Here is a 25,490-nt window from a genome sequence, read left to right as displayed (position 1 = left end):
AGACGAAAGTCGTTGTGAGTCAAGAATGGGTGCGGTTCCTAAACCGTACTCGTGACTACACGTGTTAAGGACTCGCGGTGTCCAAGCGCGTATCGCGCGGGACAGCAAGTCACGCGAATCACGAGCGCGAGGAGCGAAGCAGGCGTGACGTGGAGCATGCGCCGGCTGCCATGCACGAAGGTGCTGATGCGTGAGTTGGCTTCTTCTACGCACGGTTGCACGCCCTTGAGAACATTGTGATTCACGAGTTGCTCGGCGTTGGCGATCGACGTGAGCTCTGATCAGCATCAATCACCCACGTCTGAATCGTGGCCTTGCCTCAAGATTAGACCAGCTCAGCTTCCCTCCGAACAAACATCTAGCATCTCGCTGCCCCAAGTGCTCCACCGACTCACCCTGATCTGCACGACCTCACCCGCACAAGTCAGTCCTCCAAGCCAAGCATGGCCGTCATGACAACTCGGCGGACTGGCAGGCCGCCGTTCGTGGCCATGGTGCTGGCTCTGGCTTTGAGCTGCGCTTACATGCTGAGTCACCTTTGCGTCGCTGCCATGGGTGTGGTGGGCATCGACTACGGCACAGAGTCCATCAAGATCAGTTTGGTCAAGCCCGGCGTTCCGTTCGACGTTGTCCTTAGTCGAGACAGCAAGCGAAAGCTTCCTGCAGCTGTCGCTTGGAAGAAGCAAGAACGACTTTTCGGAACAGACGCTTCGAATTTGGCTACCCGATTTCCAGGCGACACTTTCATCAACGCTAAGCTCTTGCTGGGTCGGACCTTTGATGATGCCGACGTGAATGCGCGCGCCAAATATCAAAGCTTGTTGGGCACCAAGTTGATTCCGACCACACGCGATACTTGTGCTGTCCAGCGAGCCACCGACTACACCAACGATGCTAGTGGTCCCGATACGTACGCGGTAGAGGAGCTGGTGGCGGCACAATTCAGCCACGCGCGAGAATTGGCCGAAGAGGCAGCTGGAGAGGAGTTCAGGAGAAGCTATCCAGGCACTGTCGGAAGCTTTGGCGGGCTAGATGTCGTCATCACCGTACCAGTCTACTGGACAGCAGCTGAACGTCACGCCATCGTCGACGCTGCGAGAATCGCAGGCTTTGAGCCTCGGCTCGTGAGCGATGGTGCTGCTGGTGAGTCTGATCAGTTCCTCGCGCAAGCCATGTTGCTCTTGCGCTAAAGCCATTCTGGTCATCCCCCCACAGTCGGCGTGAACTATGCGCAGACACGCACCTTTCCCAAGAGCGAAAAGCACTTGTTCTATGACGCTGGAGCTGGATCTGCTCGTGCAACGATCGTGGAGTTCAGCACTAGACTCGTGCAAGCCGACAGTATCTTGTCCATCGGTAGCACACAGAAGGAGGCTGTCATTGTCGACGTCTTGTCCGCTGGTTGGGACCGCCAAGCGTCTGGTGTTGCGGTCGACACGCTCATTCGAGATGCGCTTGCTGACAAATTCGAGGAGACGCATGGCAATCGCCTCGAGAAGCCTCTGCGCTCCCAACCCAGGGCACTGGCTCGGCTTTTGAAGGAAGCCAATCGGGTCAAGCATGTGCTGAGCGCCAATGTAGAGGCTAGCGTCAACGTAGAAGGTTTGGCAGAGGAGATTGACTTTAGAAGCAGGTTCAGCAGAGAGGAGCTGGAGAGATTGGTGGAAGCTGCAGGCTTGACACACCTCTTTGCCAGTCCTGTGCAAGATGCCCTGAAGTCCGCAAAGCTTAGAATCGTAAGTCTCAATGCTCCTCACAGCTGATGCAGTCTAGACAACTCAACCCCTTGTCGGCCTTCCCACCACAGAGCGACTTGGACAGCATCGTCTTGGTAGGCGGAATGTCGCGAGTGCCTTTCGTACAGGCCGCCCTTCGTGCCGCTGGTATTCCGGACTCGAAGATCGCCCAAAACGTGAATGCAGATGAGGCAGCTGTCATGGGTGCGGCGTTCTATGGTGCAACCTTCAACCCGCAATTCCGCATGAAAGCAATTCGCGCATTCGACGGCAACGTCTACCCTGTAGTGCTGCGCGAGTCGAACGGCAAGGAAGAGATCATCTACCCTTCGGGCAGCTTCGAGAAGACGGAGCATGTCAGACACTATAGTGGCAAAGAGGCAGCATCTGACTTTAGTCTCGACATCAAGTACGACCGATCCGTCACCCCAAAGCTCGACTCTTTCGATGCAGACCTCTACCGCTTCGAGGTGGTGGAGACGGACAATTACCTGGCCGGTCTGAAGGAACGAGGTGAACTTGACCAAGTCGACCTGAATCTGAACCTCACGATCATCAGCGAGCCTTTGGGCACCTACAGCATTGGTGCGGTTTGGCTCAACGTCACACAGAAGCCCGGCGGTATTGCTGGAGCTTTAAAGTCGTTCTTCAACGTTGGCGCAAATGCGGTGGACGAGGAAGAGGAAGACGGTGCGTTGGATACCAACAGTACGACCGCCGATGATGCTGCTGCGAACAATTCGTCCGCACCTGCCAAGACCAAAAAATCAAAAAAAGCGCTTCCGACCAACAGAGCGATTCGCCTGGTCGGTCGCGCCGTTCCGCTGGGAAGCATCAGACCGTATTCGGGAACGGACTTGGGCAACGCAAAGGACAGACTGTACGTCGCCAATACCGAGGCGAAGAGCAGAGTCGCTCGTGAGGAAGCTCGCAACGTTTTGGAAGCCTCCATCTACCGTGCTCGTGACATTGTGCACGACGAAGGCTTCAGCGTGGCGAGCAAACCCAAGGAGCGCGAGGCAATTTCGAAAAAGGCCGATGAGCTTGCCGAATGGCTCGCCTCTCGGGACGGAGAAGTCGCTGATCTGCCCAAGCTCAAAACACGCCAATCGCAGCTCGACAACTTGATCAAGCCAATCGAGAAGCGTATCAGCGAGCAGAGAGGTCGGTCAGCTGCAATCACCCGCCTCACGTCGGCAATGCAAGACACGCATGCTTTCGTCTCGGCAGCTCGCCAGAATCTCACGGAAGCTCTGGCAGCGGGCCAAGGTAGCAAGTACACGGTCGCTGATCTGGACACGCTCGAAGCGCAGCTCAAGAAGGATGAGAAGTGGTACAAGGATGGAGAGACGAAGCAAGCCAAGTTGAGCTTGGAAGACGACCCCGTACTTAAGATTGCGGATCTGGAAAAGCGCGCAAAGAAGCTCAGGGATACAATCAAGCGCTTGTCCACGCGTCGCATTCCAAAGACTAGACCGCCCAAAAAATCTTCGGCTGCACCGCCTCCATCAGAACCATCTGCAAGCCCTGGAGCAGAGAGCGAGCAGATGTTTCCTCCCAGCCAGCAAGAGCCCGCGTCCGAGCCCGAGCCCGAGCCCGAGCAACCAGAACAACCTCACCCTACTCAGAAGCACACGGAGCTATAGATGGCAGGCTTCGTCAAAAGGATGCTCACTTCAGAGACTCTGGCGCAAAAGGGAATGCGATGCTCCGTAGACGTGGAATTTGTGTCGATGACATACAAACCGAGTGTCAAAGGCTCGCCAATCGGGGAATGCGCTCTGTGTGGTTCATGATGTAAGCGCTCGAGGTGCGCCTGCTCTGACTCGGTGCTCAACATAGCTCTATGATTTCCGCATCGCAAAAGTTCCGGCGCTTTTTCTGAGCACTGCTGGCCGTACTCCCGCTTGCCGAGCGCCGAGATGCAGGCTGAGTGTTGTCGGAAGGCGTCTTTGGTCGGAGTGCTTGCCTTGCAAAACGGTTCGACAAGAGCGAAGACAGAGGAGGTGGAGACGAGTTGCATTGTTCTGCGCATTGTTCTTGAACGGGTGGACTGGAGGATAGCAGCTGAAGGCAAGGCGCGCAAGGGCTTGTACCGGCCTTGGCTGCGGGCGACAGTGGCTTCCTCCGCGACCGATCGGTATTGCTGCGTGCCATTCGTGCGACGGTTTTGCTTGCACCGTGCGGAAGCACACTTGTAGTAGCAGCACTGGCGCGCTTGCTAGGCTGATGTGAAGCACATGTCGTCGTCGTCTCCTCCTCGATGTCACGTCCGTCTGATTCTGATTCCGATTCCGAGTCTGATGAGGATGACGAAGCAGAGATCTTCGATCGCTTGCGGGAGCGTTTGGGATTGCTACGCGTGCGACCGCTGACTGCTACTGCGTGCTTCCTGGATGTGAGGCTTTGTGTACCCGGTCCCGAGGACGCGCGCCCGGCGTTGATGCTGGCTGCAGGCCTTGCGGCAAGCCTTTCCGCGTTCAATTCCTTGTCAGCAGCGCCGCGCTGACCAGCGGGTATCGACGGGATGTCCTCGCAAGACGCGAGTGACCCCCGATGTGATGGAGCCGTGGATGGCGCTAAGCCAGATGCTCTCTCATTCGAGGCAGATTCTCTGACCCAGCCCTCCAGCAGTTCCACGTCGCCGCTCCGCTCCACATTGGCTTCCTCTGACGCCGTATCCAGACAAGACTTGACAAAGACGTGGTCCCGTTGATCCGTCGGATAGACGATGCGATAGAGGGGAGTGTAGTCCACATCGCTGAGGCGTACTGCTGCTTTATTGCGATACAGAACGTGGGCACCGCTCGGATCGACGTACGTGAAGCAGAAAGTTTTGGTGTTGCCGCTTCTCGCTGGTCCAGCTTGACCTGCAGCTTGTACGCGCTGACCCTTTCCAGCGGCACTCACCATCGGCAGCTTCTCTTCTCCTTCGAAGCCTTGTTCCAGCGAGATTGCCTGCCCTGCTTGCACATCGTCTTTGATAGCACACTGCTCGGCTACCTCGAAGCCAAGGGCGCTCAGTCCGAAGCGAGGCGGATTGCCGGTCCTGTAGACGTACCCTCGGCCAATCAGCGTCTTCATGGCGCTCCAAGCCGTATTGAAGCTGATGGGTCCGCGTGCCATTGCAGGCGGGAGAGCTCGTTGCTCATAAGACGCATCCGAGAAGGATTTGGCTAGATCGATGATCTGCTGCTTGGAGAGGTAGCTGAATGGTACGGGCTCTTTGGTGCGCTTCATCGAGGGTGGCAGGGAACACGAAGCCTGGCGATCATCACTTGAGGCTGCTACGTCGTCCAGCCGCGGCACTTCCCTAGTCATTGAAAACAAGGCGACAAGGATTCCGTGCGCACCGGAGCGATGGGCGGGTATGTATTGCTTCACAGGCTTGCTGATCGGTGCGCTGCCATCTCGCGGTGCTGCTGCTGCTGCTGCCGTCTTCGATGTTCTGTTTCTAGCATCCGCGTCTCGTTTGCTTTTGCTAGAAGCTGCGCTCTGCTGGCGAGCTTGTGCTCCAACAGATTGCGTTTGTCCTGTTCCCGTGCGCTCTTGCCGGCTTTCATCCTCGCTCGATCCGCTGCTCGTTGTTGAGAAAGCCGCCCAAGACACTTTGCGCTGGAAGCTATCCGACTTGTAGGAGCTAGCCTGTCGTGCTTGCGCCGATGAGGTGGCTCGCGCCGGCATCTGCATATTGTTGTCTTTGCACCAGTCTTTGAGCTGCTCAGCGAGTCGCTGTGCTAGTGTTGGGCCTACGGCATCCAGAGACATCAGCTGAGCCGGATGCGCATCGTGCTCGTAGAGCGGACAGCTCTTGAGGGCTTGTAAGGCCGTGTTGTAGATGCGCGCTGAGCTCGAGCGCCTCTCCGCCGCCTCATCCCTCCACGCTCGAAGCCAGGAGAGGCACAAGGACTTTGTTGGGACGCCGGCTGAGGAGCAGCGTCGCGCTGTACCAGAATTCCGCTGCATCTCCGATGCGCAGCGACAGACGTAGCACTCGTCTGATCAGGGTCCCTGAATGGCAAAAGTTGTGACGGTGCTTGTCGCTCCTCGAGGCGCGCGGTCGAAGTCCACCGAGTGTGAGTGCTGACGACGACGACTGACTGCTGCGCGTTTGCTGATGTATGCTGTGTGCGCGTATCCCAACCACGCATCAGCTCCGCGCGCGCCAACGACGCGAGCAAACACGTGATTCGCCTGAGTTCGCGCAACGCGTGCACGGTGGTTTTGCTCCACACACCGCGCCCACGCAGCAGCGCGACGACACGCATCGGGCGCAAAACTCAGCAGCCACGAAGGCAAGAAGAGCCGAGCCCCAAAGGCAAGAGCAGAGGGCAAAGGAGGAAGGATGGAAGGCATGACTGATGGACTCGTGTCCTCACGTTGCTCGCAATCTCCATCTCCATCGCCTCCGGGGATACACAAATATTTCCTACTGCAATTTGTGACTCGCGACAGTTCTGCACACTCTCCCGCAAAAATGTCTGCTGCTACACCCGCTCGGAGCGGCCAGGATCAAGTGTCGAGAGATCCATTAGCGCCAGCTTTCGACCCGACACAGCTCAAGGTGCCTCAACTGCGCAGTCTGCTATTGGAGCACGGGATCAGTCTACCAGGAACACCTCGCAAGCAGGTCCTACTGGATGCGTTTGACGAGCACGTGCGCCCCCAGTTGGATCGACTGAGGGCGGAGAGAGCCAACGTCAGAGCGGATGGCCGAGGCATCCACCCCTTGGGCGCATCCAGCCAAGCTTCCAGGATCGCCAGCTCGTCTCGGAGCAGGCGAAAGGTTGAGCGGCAGACGAGTGAATCGGAAGAGTCTGGCGAGCGCGCGGGCGAGGAGGAGGAGGAGGAGGAGGCTGACCGGCGCGGTGAAGGACATCGAGATGCGGTCGACGATGCGGACTCCTCCTTCAGCGATAGGAATTTCTTCCAGCAGAGGACTCCACCGGTCCATTCTGTGCAGCATGAAGAATCACACACGAAGCCTTCACATCGCGCTGGACGTCAGGTGAGTCCGGCGAGCGCCTGAAAGTCTTGGCTGAGAGAGAGAGGAGATGTACGGCGCTGACGCGCGCTGCCCCCGAAAGTCTGCGCCGTCCTCTTCCTCTGTCACCTCTTCTGCACAGCGTCTGATTCCGAGGGCGCGTGCATCCATTGCGGGCACCTTATCCGGTACGCCCAAGCTGCCCGCATTTCTTCAGAGCATATCCGATTCCAAGACGAAGGACGCCCTCAGGGAGACCCACGAAGCATCTCAATCCGCCGCGCCACGTTCCGGCACAAGCAGTCGCAAAGTCGATGGAAGCAAGCGTTCGTCTGGTCGCAAGAAACCTGGTCAAGACGGTGCCCTCGAAGCCATCATGAGCGGTGCCGTGATGGTCATGTTCATTGCAATAACGGCCTACTACTTGTGGTACGTTCAGCGCTCGCATGCCGTTGGCTTCTGCGATGCAGGAGGTCAAACAAACTCTGTCATGCTCAAAGAGCAAGCAGACGCCACCGTCTACATTGTAGTCGATGGGCAGCGACGCCCAATCGACACCAGACTGGTGCCAGCGCCCATGAGACCAACTTGCGCGCCCTGTCCCGATCACGCTCGATGTTCAACCGGTGCTTTGCGGGGATGCGGCCTCTCGGACTACAGGCCATCGCCACCTCTACTCTCCTACATGCCATTCTCTCGATGGTGGCTACCTCTGAGCTTCCAGTCGACTGCTTGTCAGCCCGATTCGAAGAAGGCCAAGGTAGCAGTGGAGCTTGGCAGAGCTGCTGAGAGCTTGCTACGCGAAAGGCGGGGCGCTGTGCTGTGCGGCTATCGGCCACCACATCGCGCCACGTTGCAAGCGAGTCCAGCAAGCTTGCCACAAGGCATCGACAAGTCACAAATTCGCTTTGCGCTTCCCGAGCCGGAAGTGCAGAGCGCTGCAGAAAAGAAGCTCAGAACGCCCTTGCCCGATTACGCTGATCTGGACTGGCGTGGAAGCGCATGGTCTCAAGCCGTCAAGCCGCTGGAGCACAACAAGAAGCTTGTGCGCATTGGTGGCGTGGCAGGAGGTTTGAGCGATGTTTTAGATACAACAAATGCACTCTTGCTCGCCACAAGCGCTCAAGTCGACTTGGGCTGCCAGGTGCGGCTACTCGGTCACAGCCTTTGGCGTGCTATCCGTCTTTGGGTCGCTGCTGCAGTCGCGCTCGTCTCCGCGTTCTTCTGGGCGCGATGGAAGGTAAGGTCTGCACGTCGAGAACGCGACCGTGTGCACGAGCTGGTCAATGTGGCTTTGGAACGTCTTCAAGATCAGGTGAGTTGTACTGAGCGCACACTGCAAGGTTCAGTCGCTCACATCATCCTTGCTCTTTAATTCTCACTCTTGCATGCAGGAGTACGCGCACGCGGTGGATCCTGTTCTCACGCCCGACCCCTTTGTGCCAACAGCACAATTGAGGGACCACGTGCTGCAAACGGAATACTCTGCCAAGTCTCGACAAAGGCTCTGGTCCAAAGTCTCCAAGATTGTAGAGGCCAACTCGAACTGTCGCGTCCGCCAAGCACGCAGTCGAGGGGAAATGCAGCGGGTTTGGGAGTGGATTGGCGTGTCTGCTGGGGCGAGTCTGAGTCGACGTCAAAGCATGAGCTTCCGCAACTTGTCGGATGTGGGCAACGACTCTTCGACTTCCTTTCTGGGCACACCTGGAAGCGCCATCCGAGGCTTGTTGGGTCAGGGTCGAAGGAGCGATGGCAATTACGTGGAGACACCTTCGCCTTTGGCGGCCAGGTCGCGCTCCGCCTCTCGATCTGGATTGGAGAATTTGGAAAGGCACAACATTCCTGCCAACGACGCCTCTTTCAACCAGAGTCAGGCAGAAGTGTCGATCGATCAGGGCGCTGCTGAGCCCTCTTCCAGTGTGGTCTAAGAATAGCTCTTCATCGCCTGTCCACGGCCCCCGTTTGGCAGCCCTCACGCGATCAAATATCTACTATTCCTACCTTGTGATCGTGGATACATAAATATCTCTTTGGGGCGATGCGTGCCTGAGAAGTAGTGGCGCATTGCACCAAATCCAATGCGAGGCAGCCTGGTGAAGTTTGCTCACGCTTCGAGTTGAACCTTTGAACTCGCTTGTGCTGTGCTTGATGCCTGACACTGACGGCTCGTGGTCCTGTTGACGGAGAGGATCGTTTTCATGTCAAGTGTGGTGAGATCCGCGCGAGGATTTGTGTCTGGTGGAGAAGGCTAGCTCGCAACGGGACGCCAGGAGACTTTTTCTGATGCATCTTGGCAACCTTTCGCGAATCTTTTTTAGCGTCTTGCGGCACGGCTAACTGGGAAGAAGGGCGCATCGACCGGTCCCTGCTTTTCGAGCTGGCTGACGCGAGACGCACGAGTTCGCTCGATCAGTCCTCGCTCAGATGCGCTGTCAGAGCTTTCCTGAGGTTAATACACGGTTGCTGAGTGCTCACACTGTCACAGATTCAATTGAAGAGACCGCTTGACTCGGAGAGAGAGCGACTCGTGACTGCACTCACACGTGCAGCGCGCTTGCGAGAGAGAACGCCTCGGCCATCCCGAGCAAATAAGAGACCACCTTTCGAATTCAGGACATGGCCGTACCTATAACCACGCTAAGCAGCGATCGAGTTCCGAAGCGGCCAATACGCGCTAAGCTAAGCAACGTCTTGAGCTGCACCGCGCGCGCGGCTCTCACTCAGCTAGACGACTCGTCGTGACTGCATGCATGCATGCTGCTGCTGCATGATGGCGCGGACATGCTGATCGAGCGGATGAACGGCAGCCATGCAACGGCGCGCATGCAGCAGTATACACTCACAACTATATACGAGCGTGGCGGCGGTATCCGCGCTATACAGAGACGAGATCACAGCAAAACACGCGCGTGCGCAGGCGCGGAATAGCTGGATGCTGCCCCCGAGCTGTTTTCCCGCCAACCTACGCACACACCCCTGCATCATTATAACAGCCTTGTCTGTCGGTGCAGATTGATTGATATCTATCCGTGAAGCTCGAATGGAAGATCTATTATTGAGTGATTGTGACCTTAGCTCAACGGCATGCACTGAAAGCTATACATTGTATACGAGCGCACGCAGCACGCTCAGCATCAGTCTATATAGGCTCGCTTCACGGCTCCTCTCTGTCTTCTGATGCTGTGCACGCGCGTCGACAGCAGCTGCGAAAAGGCATTACGCGTCGTCGCGCGCGCCGTACGTGCTGCTCCGCCACACCCCCGCGCAAGCCCTTGCTTCCGTCTTGACCGCATCTAGACTTCACACAGCGCGCGCGCGGACATTGATTCGATCTCTGCTGCTGCTGCTGCCGCTGCTGCTGCTGCTGAGAGAGCGTTGAGTGATTGAGACTCAGCTAGATCAGTCGTCAGCAGTCGCGAGTGATGAGCCCGCGAGTCTGACGAGCTGCTGCGAGAAGTTGTTCTGACCAGCGCACCCATAGATCCCTCTCCGCCACGCGATCCCATTTCACTCAACAACACTCACTGAGGCGAACTTTGACCGATCCAATTAAGCCGCCGTCACCGGTCACTCCGCCTCCTGACTGAGCACCGCGCACATCGTACAGTAAAGCACGTACGCGAGCGCGAGGCGAGCGAGCGTATGCATAGCTCTGCTTGGTTGCTGCCCGCGCTGCCACGCACGCACGTTTTGCACCTTTCGGTCTAACCTGCGCGCTCGCTTCGCAGAGCGTCCGGGGTCCCGGACATTCGCCTGACCCTTTCACAGCCTCGATCTCTCCATCGCATTACCCTCCTTCAAGCTCTCGGTCTACTGCACCGACTCGCTGCTGCTTTCCTCCGCTTCCCCTTTGACGCCCCCCTGCAACCACACTCACTAAGCACGGCTCCGCCCTTGTGACATCCACACAGTGCCTCTTTCATCGCTGCTGATCCGCATTTGCGCTGTCTAGCTGCTCCCTGCCTCTGGCCGTGCGCAGATTGGATCGAGTCGCAGCACTCGATTTTACGACTACCGCATCGTCATCATCATCATCAGCAGCAGCAGTCAGGTCTCGATCGAGTGCGCGGGGGGAAAAGCCGCTCTGAGACGTTGCAGCAGCATCACATTCACGATCATACAGCCAGCTAGCCGCCTATATACTCGCGCGCATCTGTTGTACAGCTTAATTGCAGGTGCGCCCGCCAACATATTCGAGACATTCGTGTTTCACGATTGCAATTAGGCGGGTTGCGGCTCGGTCCGTCTCGACTGAAGATTGATCATTAGAGACCTGGACACGCGCGTCTTGGGAGCAAGGCAGCCGCAGCAACGCACACGCTCGAGCCGATCCAGACATCGCAGGCCGTCGACCTCCTAGCTGCTCCCTCGATCGCATTGGTTGGGGTGAGTGATCCGCACTCCCGCAGCCCACATCCACTTCTCGCGGCCGGTTTGGCGGTGGTGCGAAGTATAGCAGGCATAGCAGCGCAGCGGGAATTGCAAGCTTGGAGAGATATTCAATTATCTGCCGCATCGCGGATGCACTCGTACAGCGTATCCGGTCTCGGACGCAAACTTGGCGGCAGCTCGATCACGACGCGCGACTCGCTGCTGCCTCTCATAGGTCCTGCATCGCAACGCTGCCAACGTCTTGCACGGCAGCAAGCATCGAGTCCATCTCGCTCGACGCACACCGCATTCTGACTGCTGCTAGTAGTGTGAGTAGTACTACTACTCTTGACTGCCGCTGCTGAAGCTCATTCATCATTCCGTGATTTGTCTGGACACGACAAAGTCGCCTTGGCGCTCAGGCACGAGCACTCACGACTGAGAGGTCGATTCACGCGCGATCATCGCAAAACCCGCCGGGCCCCCCGAGGGAGAATTCCGTGTCTCGCTATAGGGCGCATTTGTACGCCTGCGATTCACGATTGCGCTGGACAGCTAGGCTCCGGAAACGCCATCACTCGTCAGCAATTTGGACCTTTTGCCATCAGAGGAAGCTTTCGTGCGGCCCGTGCGTGGCATCGCAAACTCACGATCGACTGCAGCAGCAAGCATATCTCCGCGCCTCGATCGCTGCTGCCGATCACGAACACAGTTGCCCCAATCTGAGACAACAGCGGGCGGATCAAAAGTCGTCTCGAATACATCACCTGAGTCAGGAACTTTTTGCGGCCCTCGATCTGCCCAGCAGCTGCTGTGAGCGTACACGTGCACAAGGCAGCAGCAGCAGCAGCAGCTGGCGTGCACTTATTGAAGCGCTATACGCCTTGCAACTGCACCGCATCGCTATAGCAGCAGCTTTTGCAGCAAAAGGACAATTTGGTGTAGCGGGGTCCGACTGTCTGGAGCAACGAACGTTTGTAGAGCGAACACTCACTCTACTGGCGCACGTCCGACTCGAGTTGTAATCCATCAAGACAGTCTGCCGCTGGCCCTCTCGAACATCACATCGCGCGCGCCTGGTGCCTGGATTTCCGGCACCATACTGCTATTGCGAGTGCTCTGAAGCTAGCACGCCAGCCGACACACCCACGCTCGGTCTTGCCGTCACAGAGCAGGCGTCATGGGCAACTGTTTCTCGTCCACAGAGGAGAAGGAGGCAAAGGAGAGGAGTACCAACATCGACAAGCAGATCGAAGAGGATAGCAGAAAGTTCAAGAAGGAATGCAAGATCTTGTTGCTGGGTGAGTCTTGCTGCTTGGGCGCTGCTTTGAGAGTCGGTAGGAGAGCCCGGACTTGGATCATAGCCCAGACTTTAGATGGGCGCATGAAGGAGAGGAGGGCTTGGCGCTGTTCGATAGCTGCAGACTGTCCAACTCCACGCATGCATCCGGGGCGGGAGGTTGAGTGCGGGTGCAGCCGTCGGATGGCTCCCAGCACCACGATTCGCGAAGTGCTCATGCCACGATTGCCTTCCACCTCACTCCCAGGTGCGGGAGAGTCGGGCAAGTCGACGGTGGTGAAACAGATGAAGATCATCCATCAAAACGGATACACACCGGAAGAGTTGATGTTGTACAGATTAACAGTCATCAAGAACTTGGTGGACAGCGCGCAGGCGATAGTCCTAGCGCTGCGCAAGTTCAAGCTCGAACCTGAGGTGCCTGACAACAGGGTGAGTGGTGGCGTGGCACTCCCTCGGAGCGTTGTGACGCACGAGGTCAGCCGCATCTTGCTGAGCCAGACCCTCTTGCTTGGCTGGAGCAGGAATCGGCAGAGCTAATTTTGCAATACCGGGTGGATGCGGACCCCAACACATCTCTGGAGCCAGCGATGGCAAAGGCTGTGGAGGCCTTGTGGGCAGATCCGATCGTAGCTACCGTAGTGGACCGAAGCAGCGAATTTTACCTCATGGACAGCGCGCCATAGTGAGTCGTACTTGATGCAAGAGAGGCGAGGCCGAAGCGCAAGCGCAGCGCAGCGCTGACCAGATGACCGCACGCACGCTTCGGACGAACAGTTTCTTCAACAATGTATCACGGATAGCATCGCCCGACTACATCCCGAACGAGGACGACGTGCTGAGAGCGCGGTCAAAGACGACGGGCATCACAGAGACGCGCTTCAACATGGGACAATTGTCCATTCATCTCTTCGACGTTGGAGGGCAAAGATCAGAACGGAAAAAATGGATCCACTGCTTCGAAGCAGTGACCTCCATCATCTTTTGCGTCGCGCTGAGCGAGTATGATCAGGTGCTGTTGGAGGAGAGCGGACAAAATAGGATGGCGGAAAGTCTGGTCCTGTTCGAGAGTGTCGTCAACTCCCGTAAGTCGCTGCAAGTGTCTGATTCGGCGAGTCCATCGCAAACGTATCCACTGTCTTGCCGCACGCAGGGTGGTTCTTGAGGACATCGATCATCCTTTTCTTGAACAAGATCGACATCTTCAAGCAGAAAATACCTCGGCAACCTCTTGCCAACTTCTTTCCGGAATATAGCGGAGGTGCAGACGTGAACAAGGCGGCAAAATACATCCTTTGGAGGTTTACGCAGACAAATAGGGCGAGGCTCAGCATATACCCCCACTTGACTCAAGCTACCGATACCTCCAACGTCCGGCTCGTCTTTGCAGCAGTCAAGGAGTGAGTAAGCAAGCGACCAGTTGACCGTCGTGCCAAGAACGTCTAGGCTCATTGCCGTGCATGGACGTCTCTTCATCAGAACTATCCTGCAAAACGCCTTGTCTGCTTCGGGCATTTTGTAGCTTGCCAAGTGATGCGAGCAGTCTTCCAAGCACGCAGACTGATTCTCCGCGGTGCATGCACCGAGTCTGAAACTCAGTGGAAAGCATTGGAACTATGTGGTCTACTATCGGAGCCGGGCCTGCAGTCCCATTTCTTTCCTCTATATAGTTGAGCGAAGGCGCTGGTGCTCACGATTGCAAGCCTTGACGACGACGACGACGACTAGAAAGGTCGAGCGCCGAAGGGTATAAGGGGACTTGGCGTTTCAGCTCGGACCGCTGACAAGTATTGCATGTGCTACAAGGCGCGGGCTTACACGCAGCGGGCCATCTGTGCGAATGTCGCTGCTAAGGTTGGGTTCACCGCACAACGTCAGTCGTGCCCCCACCCATCTCTCGCCACCCCCGCCATGAGCTATTGCTTCTGTTCTCGCACTCGCGCTTCCACTGTCATGCCTTGTGCTCCTTCTCTTCCCGATTAGCCCTCATACCCCTCCCGCTGGCACCCATACACACAACGTTCGCTCCACAATATCCCAGCACTGAAATCTCAAAGGACACTTCTAGCAAACCGACTTTTTTCTTTTGGTTCTCTTTCCCTTTGTTTTAGTCCTTAATGGTGAAGCATCCTAATGGCCTCTTTTTACTTGCCCCTCGTCCTGCCTCGATTCTTTCAGCCTCTTGCCCCTTGCCGATCGTCACTAATCCGGCTGTTCCACACCTTGGTGTCCCTAATGGCAGATCGCAAATGCTGCTCTCATGAACATTTCCAGACGAGCAAAGAAGCGAGCTCATATACATTGCGGTTCAAATCGGCACGCCTCCATTGCGCCCTTGGACTTGGCTGCCTCGCCCTGTCTCTGCGGGACTTTAGCGTGGTCTATTCCTGCCCAATTCGCTTGATGTTGAGAGAGAGAGAGATTCAAGCACGCCACTTGTTGACGTGATGTCATCCGTCGCTCATTGAAGCGCGCAACTCCAGACTTCGACTCCTTCCCACGCCCCCCTCTCCCAGTATGCGCCGAGGTGGGCATCAACAGCCTTTCTCAAAGTCCTCTGCGAGACTTGTTTGAGATGGAAGCCGTGATGCCTGCCGACTTGGAGCGCTTCATCGATCAACGAGCTGTCTCGGCGTTCTAGAGCGATCAGAACGACGGGATCGCGTGTTTTGTCAGCACCTGGACGAGTTGGTGGTGGTGACGAGTCGTGGCTATCGACATTGCTGTGCGCTGCCGCACGAGAAGCCAGCACCAGTGCTTTCACGGTCCACCAGAACGGCGCAATGAGCGGGGGGTGGTACAAGGTATCGGTGGAAAGGATCAATGACCACGGTGGCGGCACCTGCGCATCCTTGCAGAGCTGAGCAGCCCATCGCGCTGCGCAGAGCTGGACGACCTCATGGCGGGTGGTGTGGGGGCGGCGCTCGGCCTGAGCGGTACCTGGATCAGAAGTGGCAGGGCATTGCGTCCAGTCGAGGCAGGCGCTCCGAGGCGTCATGAAGGCATTGCTGTATCCCTTTGGGCTTGCTGCAGCAGCAAGCCGCAAAGCCTCGGCATTGTCAGAAAGATTCGGGCGCAGCACTTGAGATAAAGCTGGCTCGATGTCTGTTGCGAGCGTTTCGAAGCCGAGCCGAGCCAAGACGAGAGCCAGCATTCCCGTTCCACTGCCCAATTCGATGGCTCTCGGCGCATCTGGACTTTCGCGGCAGCGGCTGCGGTCGGAGCGCGCAAGCTTGACTTTGTTGGCGATCAAGTAGCAGACCAAGATTTGACTGGAGAGCCAAAGCGTCGTACCAGTGGAGGCTTCATATTCTGTAGACGCGGCAGAACGCTGCTTCAAGAGTAAGGTGACGTCCAAGGCGGGCAAAGGGTAGGGAAGCAGATCCAGATGCTTTGTGTCACTAGCTGGCGATGGCCCTTTCTGATCTGCGTAAGCGAACGCCGAGTCTTCCTTTGGTGTTTCACCATATTCGCCATCATCCGAGCATGATGTCGGACTTCGAGCTCTGGGCCGATCTTGCCTGTTCTCCGACCCAGACGAGGAGGCACGCCGAGCTCGGAGCTTTCTGTTCCTACCCATTCATCCGATCAACGACTTGTGTGGATGCATGCCTGCTGTATGTGGAGGTGATGCGACAGAAAAATCCTAGGCATTCGAGGTTTCAGTGTATCCTTTGTGCTGCTACGCTCTGCTCACCCCGAGTCAGTCGTGGTCGTCTGCAACCAGCAGCACGCGTACGAGAAGACACCCACCAGCTCGCAGCGCGCGAGAAACAGCCTATATATAGGATGTTTTCACCAAAAGAGCTGTTGATCCGAGCGCGTGAAGTGACAAAGGGACTGCATCAGTCAGATCACTTCGACCGGAAAAGAGCAAACTTTTCAGTTGTGTTCAGTCGACAAAGTAACGGACTTTCTGCCCGCGGATCTTTGAAGAAAAAGGTTTCAGGACGTATCCGACGCCGTCTAGTTCTGCGCAAACCAGATGCGCGGCGCGCGCTCAGCAGATAAACGCGTCTAAAGCGTCGCCTTGAGACGAATTCAAAAATGACGTGATAGAGACTCTTGACTGGCGCTTCATTTTTGATTGCGATGCATACGCTCAACATAAATTTCATGTGTAAGCTGCATGGGTCGATTAAGAGCTGAGTTGGCGCCCATGCAGCTTCATTTTGATTTCATCCTGGTCCCTACACCGTTGTCTTCACATGCTTGATTCAAGTAGTCCGAATGCGAGTCTTGAATGTCGGTCGCTGCGAGATGGAGGGTCCAAATAGGGCGCAGGAGCAGCAGGCGAACACGTTGACAAAGCTCGAAGCTTGCTTAGGCTATGAGGGACAGCTACAGCGGTGTGACAGGAGGTGACTTCAACTATTCAAGATTGTTATAATCCTCTGGAAGAAGGCTCAACCTCTTCATTAACTACTACTTTGCATGCGCGCGTGTCGTACGTGCAATTCCTCATCTGCAGCTCAGCCCACCATCCACGCATGCATGCAGCCGAAGTCAAAAGTTAGTTTGTGTGTGGGACCCGCGGTTCCAGCACTGCCGCCGCCGCACTACATCATAGCTCCGACCGTTGGATGGCGAACGCCATATATATATACATATATAGCTCCGGTGCTTTCATGTTCCCGATTCACTACAATCCGATCATTAGACTCATCAAGAGTTCGATTGTGAAATATTGCTTAAATTGTTGCGGGAGACATTTTGATTCAGGAAATAGCAGCGTGCGCGCAAGTATGCATTTTGATCAGCTGCATGCATGCATGTGCGTATGCTGTGTAGGCACCGCACCGCACCGATCCGCACCGTCTGCATGCGTGGTGTTCGCTCACTTTTGATGAGATGCCGTGCTGCTGCTGCTCTTCTGTCCGCACGCAGACCACAGCATAACGGCACTCGATCACGACTTTTGACTGTGGACCGGCCATGCCCAGCTGCGGGTGCAATCTTCGGTGGATCAAGCAACGGCCCCGCAGAGGTAGGGACTCAGAACTACAGTCGTGAGTCAAGAGTGGTGACTAGACATCATACAATCTTGAATCAAATGGAGTGCCCCTTGAAAACCAAAGTACACACACGGGTGTCAGACTCAGACTCTACATACTTGACCCGCAATAACCCGTACCCATGCAACGCCTTGAACGAGTCTTGGAGCTCAGCTCGGCGTTGCAAGACTCACGGTTCAAAACTTTCTTGCGCGACTGCCGATCATCCTCAAACCGATGGAAAGAAAGATTCGAGATTTCAGGCGTAAGATCGCTACTCAAAATTTTGACTGCAATAACTAGCTCACCATCGCAGTCGTGAGTGTACGCGCGTGTTTCACACTCCGATTGGTTACGCACACTTTGGCTGAGACAGCGTCATGCATCACAAAAGCGGTCCTGTGCGCGTGGCTGCATAAGGCCATGAAGGAATCAGCGGTCTCAGCAGCAGCTATAGCAGCTGCTATACCCTTAATTGTTTCTTGCTGCAAACTTCGCTCCGCGCAGGCAGCCATCAGCACATGCATCACCTGTTTGCTATGCGCGCGTTTGGGCGATGTAGCTAGACGTACCATCACATGCAGAGCCTAGAATTCTCACACCAACCGGGGTCTTGAAGCAGAAGAGGGTGCGGTGCGATACAGCATGCAGTACCATCATTCGTGATCTTTCGACTCTATACCCACCACCGCTTGCAGTGCTTCTTCGCATGGTGACAGTCTGCGCTGTGGCATATGAAAGCGCGCGCAGCTCTGCCTGTGCCTTCACCCGAGACTCTCATTCCGCATCCTCTTTCGATCCTGCCCTCCCATTCATTCGTACTGCCGGGTCGCCTTCGCTGTCGTCACCGCCAGACTCGCTGCGTCAAGACGTCTATTACGCGCGACGGGGTACGCGAGGCTAGATGCCGAGCATTCGTGATTCTTGCACGCGCGGCGGCCTCTCCATCACCAGAGGACCCATTAATACCTGCGCCCAAGTGCTTTGGCGCACGCACCATCAGCATTCGCTGCATTCGCTCGTGATCGCGCTTGCCAATTGAGCTGCGACGCTTCTGTCCGAAGACAAACAGCTTCTCAGCGCAGCCTCAAACGATCTCAACACTCAGGACTGCCCCTGCTCGTACCACCTGTTGGCCCCGTCAAAAGAGCACACACAGCCTTTGTTTCCGCGCGGCCTTGCGGGCCGGTCGAGTACCGCGTGCCGCGTAGTGCGGCAAAATTGTAGACAAGATGAGCAAGCCGCCCCCATTCGCTGCAAGTCGCGAGCATGCCGGCAAATTTGGCGAGGAAGCTCAGATAGATCAGGATGATGTTCCGAAAGGCGCGGACGACCTCAGCGCGGGCAATCTCACAAAGGCGAGTGGCAGCTCTCTGACCCTTGCCCATCCATACAGCACTCGACGTCCCTCTGCAGCATCCATTTATAGCAATAGCAGCGGGCGCCGGTCTTCCCACGGACGCCAAAGATCTCCCTATCGCAATCCCGCCTCGCCACCAACGACGCCACTGGGCACAAAAAGTTCCAGGTCGAAGATTCTGGCTAGCAGCGCGGTGGCGTCCGTCGAGGGGTCACGCTGGCCGTCAGGGGACTTGCCTTCGCCTAATTCGTCCATACAAAGCCATCGCGACTCCCCGTCCTCTGCCACAGGCGATCATCAACCGCAGATTCCAAACGAATCGACGACTCGAGCATCTGGACCTCGCCCAAGCAGCAAAGCCAGCACACGCGGCAGAAGGGTCGCATCTGCTGGTGACGCCGACCCGATCAGTAGAGCTTTGCCTGAAGAGGAGGTGCCTCCTGTGCCATCATTGCGACCTCAACGAGTACAGGGTCCTGCGTCGAGTAGTCGCTCTTCGCCCCTGTCCGTAGGAGCGACATCGATTCCCGCTAGCCCGGGCTCGCGCTGGATCCCGACCGCCTCTGCCAGCATGTTTGACCTTGCGCATAGCGACAAGGGCCGTCTGCGAAGTGGCCAGGCAGATGCGGCAGCGACGCTTGCAAGCTCTGCATCTGCAGATGTGTTGCACGGGCACACAGGCCACGTAGTCGAGACTTCCCCTGGAAATGAGGGCACAGGGGCGGGCTCCTCAGCAATCAAGAGCACACTACGCTCCCGCCTGTTCGGGTTGCGCAAGGCCAAAGTCACCAACGGTGTTCCGCAGGCTGATACGCGCACCCATTTGGACGACTCGGGGTCGCCGTCGTCTAGTATGAGCGCATCGTCCTCCAGTCAAAGCACCTCCAGATTGGCTGCAGCAGAAGCTCTGCAAATCGCAGTAGCAACTACACCTGAAGCAGAGCAGAAATCCGAGGCGCGCACGGCGCCGACGTATCCACCGCCTCCAGTTCCCGCAATGGCCAACTCGCAATCTCAGCCGGATCAGCTTGCAAACGCAAATCATATCTCTGAAGGCGTACAGGGCCCAGCCACAAATGGACTACGTAGCTCCACCCCGCAATCAGGGAGTGCTTTGACTCACCCCTTTGGCGCTGCGGCATCGCTGGCTCGCAGCGAGAGCTCGAGCTCGCGCTCGCGAGAGAGCATCGGGGCCGAGATCGAAGGGGGTGCCGGTAAGTATTGCCTTGCTTTTTTAAGGCGGGTCAAGCAGCTACTGTCCAGCTCACTTCATGTCATTCTACTTCGTAGGCGCCGACGAGGCTTATTCTCACATTTCAAGGCGAAGCCTGGGAAGGCTGCAAGAGCACACGCCGTACGAGTATGATGCTGGTCCTTCGGAAGCAATGCTGTCAGCATCTCACCCTTCTGAAGGATCCTCGCCTGCTACTCCGTTCTTCCCGGCAGACAGCTCTTTTCTCCGACTCCAGGATCGATCGCGAACAGGGAGGGGAGAGGAGAGCATGACAAGTAACGGAACACATGCTGTGAGCAGCGCCGCGTTAGCACCAGCTGCTGTGATTCGCAACGAAGCTCTGGATAGGACTCCGCGCGCTAGGGAGAGGTCGGGGTCCATGGGCGACCGAGGCTCTCCAAGACCTCAACTTGGCGGACGACGACCAGGCACTGCGGAGGGCTCGCCCCGAAACGATGCGAGATTGCGTCCCCAGTCGATGGGAGCCTCGCCGATGCAATCACCAATCTCGGAGGATTCATTAAGCGAGACTAGATTAAGCCGATCAAATTCGAAACGGCATAGTCGCAGAGAAAGCGCTGGTAGCTATCGCAGCTTGGCAGCAAGCATAGCTGCGCCGCTGCCGAGGACCAGCAGCCTTCGAAACACGCAAGACGTGCTTTCGGACACGCCGGGAAGGCCATCTTTGCCACGCCGCTCGAGCTCTACCACGCCGACCACACCTCGCTCGCCATTGTCTGCAACGCGAACCCTCGATTCACCTCGTACAAAGCTGCTACCGATGCAGGGCAGCTCTTCCACCTTGAGCCTTCACGAAGCCGAGCCTTCTTCGCCGATATCGCCAGCCTCGACGAGCCCATCTACTCGTCCGAGCAAAATGCCAGGCGCCGTTGCAGCTCTTGCTGCACGGTTCGAGAATGCAGCTGCCTTGCGGCCCGCACTCAACGGCAGGGCTCAGCACAGCTCCGCGCCTCCCGCCCAGGGTCAAACCCATGACCCTCTCCCTTCTACGGGGCAAGCGGAGCCGTCGCTCGGTGCTTCGGTGTCTTCGATTCGCGCTCGTCTCGGTGCATTTCCCGCACTCGGACCCCGCTTCGGATCGGGTCACCACGTCAACGCTCCAAGTCCTGTGCCCGAAGAGGACTCGACCAGTGCTTCGCATGCCCCGGGCTCGTCACAGACCTCTCAAGACACTCCTCATTTGCACTCCGTCCTTGGCCATCCCCTGCCTTTGAATAGAGCGGAGACTCTTGAGGATCAATCGTCTCGAACTTCCCATTCCGGCAGCACGGCGCCAGCTTCACGTCTGGCTTCGCCAGGCATGGGCCCGAGTGAAAATCGCAGACCGGCGCTTCCTCAGAAGAATGCTCTGCGTGCGAGAGCAGTCGCAGGATCGAATCAGTTTGGTGCGAATGCAGAGTCAGGGTCAGCGATCTCAGCGGCTGATGAACCGGAAAGTAATGGCTGCTCTGCCGAGGATGCTCCCCTCAGCCCTGTACGCAACAGTCTGGAGACGTTCGCTCCCACTTTGGATGCCCTTGGCTTCTCGCCCAGAGGTGAAGATGTTGCGTTTGACCACGCATCTGCCAGCGCAGTCTCTGTCGGGTCTCCTGCTTCCTCGCAGACAGGCTTCCCTCCGTGGCACCAGGGCGTGCAGCTGCAGCCAGCTCCCACACCAAAGAAAGGTGCTCATCGACTGTCGAAACAATCGCCACAACTCTCTGTCGGATCGTCCGTGGAGTCGCCTGTCGCGCCTCCAGTGCCTGCAAAGGCGGCGATCGATGAACCAGTCGAACTTCTCGATGGGCTTGATACGAGCTCGCAACCCAACATCTTGGAGAAGCATTCACAAACCAGCCTTACGCCAGGCTCTCAGGATGGTTCGTCAACGTCTTGGCGCACACTCCGCAAGGTCTCACCTTCCGAAGTCCTTGGAAGCAAGCGAAAACCCGGTCCGAGTCGGCCTTCGTCAGCTCACGGCGACAGCGACTTGACGGTCGAGGTAGGTACTGTTAGCGCCAAGAAGAAGAGTAGCAAAAGATGGCCCTTCAGCAGCAAGGATTCGCCCGACGGTGCTGTGACGCCTGATACAATTAGTCCTGGTAGCTTCTTCGGACGGAGTCTGCGCACCCGGCGCCCCACGGAGCCTTCCCGTCCCCAAATTCGGCGTGTTTTCGACTCCCCGCAAGAGGAGGATGGTGAGAGCGGAGTCATCCAAGCTAAGAGTTCCATGCCTCTGCTTCGCCGGCGGACTTCTGAAGGCAGCGAAGTCTCTCTTGGACAATATCCCAGCAGCGCTACCACTGACGCTCAGATCACGCAGACGATGGAGCAAACATCGTCCGCTCCCTTGTCACCGCGCGATGAGCTCTCGCCAGAGCTGCGTCGCCTTCTCCGACGCCGGAACGTCATCTCGGAGCTTGTGGAAACCGAGAAGAGCTACGCGTCTGACCTTGCAGTGGTGCGCGACATCTATCTGGCACGAGCGCGGGCTCGGTGCGGTGTGCCTTCACCTTCTGGAGTCACACCAGTCCAATCACCTGGTAGCATGTTTTCGACCCCTGTGTCCGCATCCTCTTCCTCTGTGTTCCTTCCGCAGAAGTCTGCATCGAATGTCGCGTCGCCGGCAGTGGGAACACAGAGAATGGTCTCGACCTCAGCTGGAGATGCGGCACGCGCATCGAACTACTCTCACCACTCTGTCAGCACCACTGGCGGAGCTACGACGAATTCGCGCTCGTCCGTCCACTCTAGCAATCCAAGTCACAGGTCTTCAGTGTACACGGTCTCCTCGCAAACCTCGAACACTTCCGATACGCACCCCCCACCACCGCCTCTGCCGGCTACCCCACCCATGCTCTTGGGGACGTCGGCACCGCCATCAGTCTCGAGTGTCGCCACCTCTGGCACCAGCAACGCGCTGACCAAGACGGGGTCATCTGTGACGCTAATGGGCAGTCCTTCCGACACGCCTCCGATCCCTGGACGCCCAGCTGTCTCGGTGTTGACGGGCGGTCCTCTGAGTGCCGCAAGCGGCAGCAGCTTCCTGAGCACGTCTACAGTAGGAGCCGCTGACGCGCCTCTGAGCCCGATCGACATTCGCATCATCTTCGCTCATCTGGAACAGTGCGCAGCGTTCGCGGACGAGATGGTGGCCCAGCTTCAGGGCGCCAAGGGTACCATGGCTGCCAGTGCTTCTGCCCCACTGACCGAGTCGGAAGATGTTCAAGACGATCAGATTGGACAATTCTTCCTGAAAATGGTAAGTTGCGACCCGGCATGGAACATATCGCAGGCAGCACCCTTACCGATTTCACGTCCCATCATCTTAGATGCCTCGCATCGAGTCCATCTACTCGGCATACTGCTCTCGGCACGAGGCGTCCATCAGCAGGCTACAAGAGCTTACGCTCAGCTCCAGCAAGGCTTCAGTCTTCTTGAAAGAGTGTACAGAGGCGGCAAGGGTCCAGTAAGTGTGACAGTCACTCTCCCCGCATTCTGCAGTCGACCTATCCGGCTCATCGCGAGACCCTTTTATGCGCAGTACGAACGCTTGGGACCTTGCTTCACTCTTGATCAAGCCGGTTCAGCGAGTGCTCAAGTATCCCCTACTCATCCAACAGATCCTCACAAGCACGCCAGCTAGCCATCCTGACGAGCCGAACTTGAGAGCCGCTCTGATGGAGATACAGCAGGTCGCGGACAATATCAACGAGGTGAAGAAGCGCAAAGACCTCGTCGAGAACATTCTCACCGGCAAAAGCGCTCCGAATATGCAGAGGACCGCAAGCTCGACTAAACGGCCAAAGCGAAAAAGCGACAAAGCCAAGCATGTATTGGTTGGCCCCTCGATCGAGCCAATCACAGATGACTATGTGCGGCTGTCCGCTCAGTTGCACACTCTTAGACGCAACGTGCATCGCTTCACGCGGCATTGCCTGGATTGGTCGCGCGCACAGAAGAATGCCTACGAGTCGGAGATCGCCTTGACGTTCCAAATCGGTTCGGTCTATCGACTGGGTCTAGATGCAGCCGCAATCCAGGAGGAAGCCGGGGCTGAAACTCCCGACACTAGGCAGAGCGCGGCCTGCGAGATGCTTAGAGGACTGGTGAATGGGCCATGGCGTCAAATGGACAACGACATTCGCTCCACCATTCTGCCAATGACGCAGCGCATTGAGCAAATGTTCGACAATCCGATTGCAGTTCTTGCGAAACGGGATGAACGAGAGTCGGATTACCAGCGATATCGCGCAGCCTTGGCAAAATCGGACAAGATTCCAGACAAGAAGCTTGTCGACAGCGCCAATGCATTTGTGGCTCTGCACGCACAGCTGCTCGATGAGCTGCCTCAATTCATTTACGGAGTGCAAACGCTTTTGGATATTGGCGTGCAAGCTTTTGCTCGGCTTCAAGCGACGCATCATCTACAAGCAAAAAGAGCGCGTTTGGCTTATTGGTCAGAGCATGCCTACGCCTCGAACGAGCTGGCGATTCATCCTGGAACACAAGATTTAACGCTTAGACACGTGCAGACTGTTCGAGTGTTTTGGCACGCTCACGAGGAGGCAGCTTCCCTCGCCGAGACTCTGGTCATCGCCAACCGAGACCAAGCATCCCTTCAAGAGCCTGCGCAGCCGCAAGACCGCGTCATAGCTGCAGCAGACGATGGCAGGCAAATCACCAGCTACGACCCTCAGCTCGCAACTTCATCGCGCCCGTCAGGACCGGCTCTACTCGCACCTCCGGGCACAAGCGGCAGGCGGCCTAGTGGTGTTGCAGGTCTGATGCGAAGCCTCAGTGGCAATTTCAGTCGCGAACACTCGCCAACGGGCGAGAAAGTGCCACCACTTCCGTCTGGTGCGAGTGCGTTAGCGGCCGCCTCTCGCACTGCCGATCATGCTCGCGTGGCCGATCAACCCCCGGCTCTGTCGTTGACCTTCAAGAGCGGAAGCTCTTCTCGAGATTCTTGGTTCGTTCTCTCTGGGGATGCCAATTCTCTGCCTTTTCTCAGTCCTCCAGCAGAAGGAGGCCCTCAGTTGGAGCCGTACGATCTTTCGCCAGCGCAGACGACGAAGCCGCTGCCCGACGAACCCAAGGCGGAAGACATGCCACCCTCCGTTGAGGAAAGTCGAGCTCGGCCCATGCCCCAGAATCGTCACAAGATGCGGGTGATCGCGTTACTCACAGCTCAAGCCGAAAGTCCTTTGAGGGATCCTGCGGGCAGGTTAGGCTGGCCATGGCTCGCTTTTGCCCCTGGGGACAATATCGCGGTCTTGTCTTTTGATAAGAGCGACGAAGCAGTATTGGCTTTCGGACGCGGTGCCGATGGAACGCTCGGCTGGGCCGAGCGCGATCTTTTCGTCGAAATACGCGACTCTTCCTCCACAACCCATGACGTCGAAGGATGAGACCGGTCGGAGGTGCCTTCAGACTAACCCAAAAGACTCACTTTTCACGAGGATATTGCTCACTGCTTCAATGCATCACGCGTCCTTGCTAGGGTGCTTA

General features: G+C 57.0%; 7 protein-coding genes across 7 annotated transcripts; 4 read left to right on the top strand and 3 right to left on the bottom strand.

Moving 5' to 3' along the window:
- The first annotated feature begins 342 nt into the window (after positions 1–342).
- Positions 343–3,476, top strand: IE81DRAFT_197650 (actin-like ATPase domain-containing protein). Its single transcript, XM_025510853.1, has 3 exons — positions 343–1,143; positions 1,216–1,736; positions 1,808–3,476. The coding sequence occupies exons 1-3, from the start codon at positions 444–446 to the stop codon at positions 3,380–3,382; spliced, it is 2,796 nt and encodes a 931-aa protein (XP_025368187.1). The 5' UTR covers positions 343–443; the 3' UTR covers positions 3,383–3,476.
- A 93-nt stretch (positions 3,477–3,569) lies between these two features.
- IE81DRAFT_348727 (hypothetical protein) lies at positions 3,570–5,702 on the bottom strand (the record flags this gene model as incomplete). The annotated part of the gene is made up of 1 exon (XM_025516290.1): positions 3,570–5,702. The coding sequence occupies one exon, from the start codon at positions 5,700–5,702 to the stop codon at positions 3,570–3,572; it is 2,133 nt and encodes a 710-aa protein (XP_025368186.1).
- Positions 5,703–6,079: 377 nt separating this feature from the next.
- On the top strand, positions 6,080–8,827 carry IE81DRAFT_325029 (hypothetical protein; the record flags this gene model as incomplete). Its single annotated transcript, XM_025514393.1, has 3 exons — positions 6,080–6,744; positions 6,824–8,035; positions 8,115–8,827. Coding segments are annotated over 3 exons (2,411 nt in total), but the record flags the coding sequence as incomplete, so codon positions are not given.
- Positions 8,828–9,314: 487 nt separating this feature from the next.
- Positions 9,315–9,761, bottom strand: IE81DRAFT_197627 (hypothetical protein). The gene has a single exon (XM_025510852.1). It carries the CDS (start codon positions 9,703–9,705, stop codon positions 9,445–9,447), a length of 261 nt encoding a protein of 86 aa, XP_025368184.1. The 5' UTR covers positions 9,706–9,761; the 3' UTR covers positions 9,315–9,444.
- A 2,302-nt stretch (positions 9,762–12,063) lies between these two features.
- On the top strand, positions 12,064–14,219 carry IE81DRAFT_197593 (guanine nucleotide-binding protein alpha-3 subunit). The gene is made up of 5 exons (XM_025510851.1): positions 12,064–12,823; positions 12,916–13,076; positions 13,169–13,476; positions 13,545–13,791; positions 13,871–14,219. The coding sequence occupies exons 1-5, from the start codon at positions 12,272–12,274 to the stop codon at positions 13,911–13,913; spliced, it is 1,311 nt and encodes a 436-aa protein (XP_025368183.1). The 5' UTR covers positions 12,064–12,271; the 3' UTR covers positions 13,914–14,219.
- Positions 14,220–14,584: 365 nt separating this feature from the next.
- Positions 14,585–16,314, bottom strand: IE81DRAFT_325027 (hypothetical protein). The gene has a single exon (XM_025514392.1). The coding sequence runs from the start codon at positions 15,969–15,971 to the stop codon at positions 14,853–14,855; it is 1,119 nt and encodes a 372-aa protein (XP_025368182.1). The 5' UTR covers positions 15,972–16,314; the 3' UTR covers positions 14,585–14,852.
- Positions 16,315–18,514: 2,200 nt separating this feature from the next.
- Positions 18,515–25,460, top strand: IE81DRAFT_197405 (hypothetical protein). The gene is made up of 4 exons (XM_025510849.1): positions 18,515–19,959; positions 20,036–23,241; positions 23,312–23,448; positions 23,524–25,460. The coding sequence occupies exons 1-4, from the start codon at positions 18,618–18,620 to the stop codon at positions 25,388–25,390; spliced, it is 6,552 nt and encodes a 2,183-aa protein (XP_025368181.1). The 5' UTR covers positions 18,515–18,617; the 3' UTR covers positions 25,391–25,460.
- The last annotated feature ends 30 nt before the right edge of the window (positions 25,461–25,490 follow it).

The sequence above is a fragment of the Ceraceosorus guamensis genome (genome assembly GCF_003144195.1).
Source record: "Ceraceosorus guamensis strain MCA 4658 unplaced genomic scaffold IE81scaffold_51, whole genome shotgun sequence".
NCBI lineage: Eukaryota > Fungi > Basidiomycota > Exobasidiomycetes > Ceraceosorales > Ceraceosoraceae > Ceraceosorus > Ceraceosorus guamensis.
Note: the sequence above shows the minus strand (reverse complement) of the source record. Positions and strands in the feature narration are given on the sequence as shown.

Bases quoted from the DNA above. Each gene is read 5' to 3' on its own strand.
- IE81DRAFT_197627 (XM_025510852.1), bottom strand. From the start codon at position 9,705: ATGATGCAGGGGTGTGTGCGTAGGTTGGCGGGAAAACAGCTCGGGGGC.
- IE81DRAFT_197593 (XM_025510851.1), top strand. From the start codon at position 12,272: ATGGGCAACTGTTTCTCGTCCACAGAGGAGAAGGAGGCAAAGGAGAGG. The intron at 12,824-12,915 runs GTGAGTGGTGGC...TGGCTGGAGCAG, and splicing joins CTGAGGTGCCTGACAACAGG to GAATCGGCAGAGCTAATTTT. The intron at 13,792-13,870 runs GTGAGTAAGCAA...TCTCTTCATCAG, and splicing joins GTCTTTGCAGCAGTCAAGGA to AACTATCCTGCAAAACGCCT.
- IE81DRAFT_325027 (XM_025514392.1), bottom strand. From the start codon at position 15,971: ATGGGTAGGAACAGAAAGCTCCGAGCTCGGCGTGCCTCCTCGTCTGGG.
- IE81DRAFT_197650 (XM_025510853.1), top strand. From the start codon at position 444: ATGGCCGTCATGACAACTCGGCGGACTGGCAGGCCGCCGTTCGTGGCC. The intron at 1,144-1,215 runs GTGAGTCTGATC...ATCCCCCCACAG, and splicing joins CGTGAGCGATGGTGCTGCTG to TCGGCGTGAACTATGCGCAG. The intron at 1,737-1,807 runs GTAAGTCTCAAT...TTCCCACCACAG, and splicing joins AGTCCGCAAAGCTTAGAATC to AGCGACTTGGACAGCATCGT.
- IE81DRAFT_197405 (XM_025510849.1), top strand. From the start codon at position 18,618: ATGAGCAAGCCGCCCCCATTCGCTGCAAGTCGCGAGCATGCCGGCAAA. The intron at 19,960-20,035 runs GTAAGTATTGCC...TCTACTTCGTAG, and splicing joins CGAGATCGAAGGGGGTGCCG to GCGCCGACGAGGCTTATTCT. The intron at 23,449-23,523 runs GTAAGTGTGACA...TTTTATGCGCAG, and splicing joins ACAGAGGCGGCAAGGGTCCA to TACGAACGCTTGGGACCTTG.